The 6,000-nt window shown below is 31.4% G+C and overlaps 1 protein-coding gene across 1 annotated transcript; it reads right to left on the minus strand.

Annotated features, from left to right (window-relative positions):
• Positions 1–3,426: 3,426 nt before the first annotated feature.
• LOC129285191 (phospholipase A1-IIgamma-like) lies at positions 3,427–5,586 on the minus strand. Its single transcript, XM_054920771.1, has 2 exons — positions 5,035–5,586; positions 3,427–4,056 (listed from the first exon to the last, which is right to left on the minus strand). The coding sequence occupies exons 1-2, from the start codon at positions 5,584–5,586 to the stop codon at positions 3,427–3,429; spliced, it is 1,182 nt and encodes a 393-aa protein (XP_054776746.1).
• Positions 5,587–6,000: the final 414 nt, after the last annotated feature.

Genomic DNA, 6,000 nt, shown 5'->3' on the forward strand with positions numbered 1-6,000 from the left:
ATTTAAGACTTAATTTTAAAATTTTATAGAGCTATTCTATTTTAAAGTATTAAATTTTTATGAAAGCTGTTGCCTCTTCGAATCACACAATTATTTTTAAACTTTTCCTTTTTACTCATGTTCAAATATTTATTATTGGAACGTTATTCACTAAAAATTATTATTTTGGTCTCAGATACGTTAGATGATATTGTGCCTTTCGCTAATCCTTGAGAGGCTGTAATATTCAGTTGAGACGAAAAGCTGTAATCAAACTTCTTTAAAGTAAATTTAAATTCATGTATTTTGATTTGTAAACTTCTTTTGTCAGGTGCTCCACATAAGCTATAGTTAGGGTCCTCACCCTTATTACTTATACTTTGTTATTTGTTGATCAGAAGAGAATTCCTTGCTGCTACTATTATTTTTTAAAATATTTGTAGATTTGTTTTTGGGGAGATTTTATTTTAAAGGGAAATCCTATCAAAATTTTTACAAAAATATTAAATCTTTTGTTCATATGGGTTGTATTGAAGATGGTTTAATTTATTATAAAATGTCTTCATGGTTTAGAAATTATAGTTTTCTTGAGTAAAGACTTTTTTAGGATATGGGTATTATCTCTATATTCTATGCCAAGTATGTTCAAATTTTGGGGTGTGACAGCTGGTGAGGGAGCTCATTCTTCTATCTTCATCTCTGATGATTTTATGTGGTGCGTGTATATATATATTTTCTTTCCCTACTTGCTTATTCGACTGAAACTGTGCTGTTTGGAATTGAAATTTTTGCTAACCTTTAATTGATATTTTTTATGGGGAATTGTATTGGAAAAGCATGATGAATTTAATGGTAGATATATGGAATTTGTTGGGTAGGAGATTGAAGCTAAACAAGTTGTATTGAATGGCTTGTAGGTTGTGCACACAAGGTGTTTGATTTAAGGATTGAGAGAGAATCATGTCCCAATATAATAAGTGACTACGGATAAAGTATTATGAAGAAATTGTAATATAAATGATGATATTTGGGTAATGAATCATTAACTAAATATTTATAAAATTATGATGGGGGTTGTCTTCTAGACCCACTTTATTAACCTACTTGCTTAGAGCTTCATAGAAATTCTTAGGGCGTATGTAATTAGTGTGTGCTTGCATGTGTGTGCATTTGTGTCTCTATGTATATTTAGGATTATGAATGTGGTGATTGACTTTTAGTGCATACGTGAGAGCTGTCTAGTTGCCTTACTTTTGTAATGTAGACCATAAAATTTTATTCATGACACTTAAAATAATCCATGCAATGACTAAATTTGTGTATAGAAGATCTTACATTTTTTTTTAAGAAATTGAGATCAAGGACTTTGTTTACATATAAATGTTGAAAAGGAATATGGGGTTGATAAATGTTGTTTTATTTAATTATTCATTTTGGACCTATAGCTTATTGTAGTTATTTAAACCTCCATGTATGTAAAATAAAATGCTATGGTTTCAAGTTACAAAGTTGTGGGAAGCGTGCAAGTGTAAACAATGGTATTATTTAGTTAAAACGTGTCAGTAGATTATTATGACTCGTGCACTAGAAAGGAATGCGGAGGATATGAATTTCTTTGGAATGGAAATTAAAAGATTGGGGTCCAAGAGCAATGCGAGAATATATTATAATGATTAAGTGAATGAACAACTATGAGTTTTTATAAAATTTTAGAGGTTCAGTTATTATTATATTGGATGTTTCAGGAATAAATCTTGTGAGGAATGCTAAGGGATAAATCATAGTGTTAGGATTGTCTCAGGTAAGTGGATAGTGTCCCAACTGATTGTCTAATAAATTTTTTTAACTAAAATATTACAGTTTTGTGCAAATCATTTTATAACAATAATGTGAGTATTGGATAATTTGGTGATTAAATTTTTTTATTTTATGAAATGACCTTTATCACTTTTGAAATGTTAATTATTCAATAAATACAAGTTTGAACTTTGATTGTGGAATTGCATTTTAAAAATTTTTGAATTGCTATGGAAAAATAATTCATGTGAGTTTAACATTAAAAATAGAAATTTTATGTTGAAAGTGGTGATTTTCTCATATGTTTGAAGATAAATTTAAAAAGGGACTTTATACAGAACTCTATTTGCTAATGGCAGTTCCGTTAGCCCTTGGTGCGTCATAGTATACCTAGCTAGCAGGGTGCTTATAGGAGGTGCTAGCCCCGTGCGATGGCTAACGCACATGGAACGCAGGAATGATTATTTGTGAGCATCATACTCACGTTTGTTTCGTGGCTTCAAGTCACGTTTGGTTAGCATTACCCTCGTGGACTACGTGTCTACGTTGGTTTCATGACTTCAGCTGCATTTGGTTATTTACTCTCGTGAACTGTATATCTATGTTTGTTAATTGTTCTGATAAGTCCTTAAAATTATTTATTTGATTATTTGATGATTTTATATCCCTTAGTTTTTATTTAGTAATTTATTTATAAATATTTATTTTATTTATGTGCTTTGTTAGAATCAAGTCATATTAACATTTGCTATGTTGGTTCAATGATTTAAGATTTAATTTTAAAATTTTATAGAGCCATTCTATTTTGAAGTTTATTAAATTTTTATGAAAGCTTTTGTCTCTTTAACTCACACAATTATTTTAATTTTTTCTTTTTAGTCATGTTTTATTTTTTTTATTGTTGGGACGTTATTCACTAGAAAATTATTATTAGTCTCAAATACCTTAGTTGACGCTGATTTTCCTGCCAACCCCTGAGGATCTTTAAACGTGTTGGGCGGACAATTGACTGAAATCCCTCTCTTTTATGTAATTATAAATGCTTTTGTACTTTTTTCGGAAAAGAATGGTTAGATGCTCTACATAGACTATAGGTAAGATTTTATATTCATACATACATATATATATATATATGATATCTGCTGATTGGAAGGAGCTAAGCTCCTGATTGATATAATAATTTGTGAACATTCTTGTACTATTAAATTTTCAAGAGATCCTATTTATAAGAAAAGTTCTTCCAAAATTTTTATAAAAATGCTAAAGTTTTTATATTGATGATTAATAACAAGATTGTTAAAATTTCAATGAGTCTAATTATATTTTGAAAATAAATTTCAATGAGTCTAATTATATTTTGAAAATGGATTGAACGTTCAAATTTAGGTTTATGGGGATATGTGATGTGGTTCACACCGTGCCGATCACCCTTTATTTTGGAGCGTGACACAAACAAATAAATTTAAAGTATTTGCAATGGAAAATTCTACCACAAACCAGTGACATGTTTTGTAAAAACTTGTAATGAATAACCAAATCTTCACCAAAATAACCAAATACATAACATACTACTAGGAATAAACAAAGTAAAGTAACACAATTCACATTTTAAATGTCAAACAATATACTATTATAGCATTAATTAATGGATTAAAAGTCATCATCCTTCAATTCAAGATCCAACATCTTCCAACTACCATCGTGTTGCTGAACCAGACCTTTGTTTTCCTGAACCCTCCAAGTCTCAGGAATATGATATTCATCTTTCAAGGCATCCAAGCTTTTATTGACAAGTGCGATATCACGTTGAACCTCTAAATTAAATCCTCCTTTGCTTCCTTGTGTTCCTGCAACTCCATGCAAATAAACCTCCAAGCTGTGCCAACCTGCCACATCACCGACATTGTTCTTCAAGTACTGAGATTCTTGAGTATCAATTTCAAGCTCTTGTCCCACTTCAGAATACCCTATAAAAGGATGTCTTGGAACAATATCTTCTTTATTACGAACATGTAAGGCTCGCAGGTCTGTTTGGTCAGAGAAGAAGGCTTGAAAGTCTGAGTCTCCGACTCGTGGGCTGGCAAAAACGATGGCTGTGACAGGAAAAGCTTTGATCTGATGAGGCTGATGATGATGATTCTGTGGGATGTTATAGCCATTAGTGACTATGTCCACTGCATTTAGGGTTGCAAGTGCAGCTCCTAAGCTGTGACCAGTTACTGTTATGCTAATTTCTTCGTCCTTAAATTGGTTGACAAGTCTTCTCATCTCATTTAAGACCTACATCGTTATACGTGTAAGTTATAGAACCACATAATCATCTCAAAGATAGAAAACACATACTCCCTCCTATTCTTAATATATGTAGGACCCTATAATTTTAACCACATCAATCATGTATATTAAGTTGAGAAGTCAACATTTGTTAATAATATTAATCTTCTAAAAAATGACAATGTTCTCTTTTCAAAACTACCCTTATTAAAGGAGTGGGTGGGCTCATTAGAAAAAAAGAACCAAGTAAAAAAAGTAAGGACTGAAAAATGTATTAGGCTGGCTTATTTGGTTTTGTTCTATTTTTTGTTTTTAAAACCAATTCCTAAAAAATATTTTTTAAAAAGCAATACAAAATAAAAATCTATTTGATTATGTTAATTTTAGAAAAAAATTATAAGTAAAAAAAGCTTGTAGTGGTGGTCGATAATGATTAATGATGATTGTTTATGATAGTGATTTCAATAATATAAACATGAAAACAATTCTAAGATATTTCTTTTTTTGTTTTCAAAAATAAAAAGGGCTAAAGAGCAAATTAAATTGACCAATCAACTATTAGTCTAGGAGCATCAATCTAGCTCCTATCATTATTAATAAAAGTTAAATTTGATCATTAAGTGATTAAAAAAATAAAAAATGATCTCAAAAAATGACAAATGATTTTCTTGGTCCTGCAATTTCTGGTTTTTTATTGTAATTTTTAAAGTATTTTTTGTCATTTTTTGTCAACTAACAATTAAAATTAACTTTAATTAACATTCAAATTGCATAATTTTTTAAAGTTGAAAGAAAATTTTATACCAAAAACAAGTTTAAAGTCTCAGACGCTCATTTATAATTTAGGAACCAATTTGCTCATTTTCCCAAATAAAATATGAGAATAGTTTTGAAAACATTTAAATCTAAATCACTTGCCTAAACATTTTTTTTTAAGATAGAAAATGATTTTTGAAAATAGAAATCAAACAAGCCCTTGTATACCTGGTTCCTGGCGCTGGTTTTGTCGAGACATGAGTTATCTGCTGTGTAAATGGAATAAAAGCCTCGATGCACTTTACAATGAGAATCATCGCCAAATATCTGTGGAGCTTCATTCAAAAGGAATTGAACATCTTTAACCCATTCCGCGCTCTTCTGGGTTCCTCTCCAGGCAATCACAATATCTCTCCTTCCTAACACAGCTTTGCCTTCATCTGTCGCCACGGCAACATACCCTATCCAGTTCGATTCCTCAACGCCGTTCAGTACGAGGAAGTCGATTTCTACAGTCGCATATAGAAACCTCGTAACCTCGTACTTGAAAGGATTCCCCTTTTCCAAACCCACCTTGGAAAAGAACTCAGCTTTCCCATACCTGCTCCTTCCTGCGTACTTAGATGCTTTATCAGAGTTAAAAGCATCGTAAGTAGCTTGAGCCATCTCTCCATAGTGTATTATGTACCTGCGAAGATCATTGTCAAGTGGGTCTAGCAGATCCTTCCAGTAATGTTGCCCACTAAGATCTCTCCAGTTTTCAGCAATGCTTTTGCTCATCTTTTTCGCTTCTTAGCTTCGAAAGTGAACCAGAATATCAATTATATGATAAGCTTGAGTTATGTCGAGGAGGCTTGGTTTTGCATGCTTTATATATATTTCGAAACGACGGCCTCTTCTCGCATGCTTAACGTACTTAATCGGATTCGCAAACATGAAGACAATACATCCTTTGAAAAGTATTTAGCTGTGCAGTCTTACAATTCTTTGAAAAGTATATATTTCCGCTTCGTTGCTGATTCAGTCTTACAATTCTTCGATATTTGTATGCACATGTACGTTTTTCAAAGGAATGAATTTAATGAGAGTAGGGCTGTTAGGTTTTGGTTAATTCAGACGAGGTTACTCGATAGACCTAATAGGTTTTTTTTTTTTTTGGACAAGATAGATGGACTAATAGGCTAACTTAGACTC

The sequence above is a fragment of the Prosopis cineraria genome, unplaced genomic scaffold (genome assembly GCF_029017545.1).
Source record: "Prosopis cineraria cultivar Desert tree isolate PC_DT_omini unplaced genomic scaffold, ASM2901754v1 PC11, whole genome shotgun sequence".
In the NCBI taxonomy this organism is placed as follows: Eukaryota; Viridiplantae; Streptophyta; class Magnoliopsida; order Fabales; family Fabaceae; genus Prosopis; species Prosopis cineraria.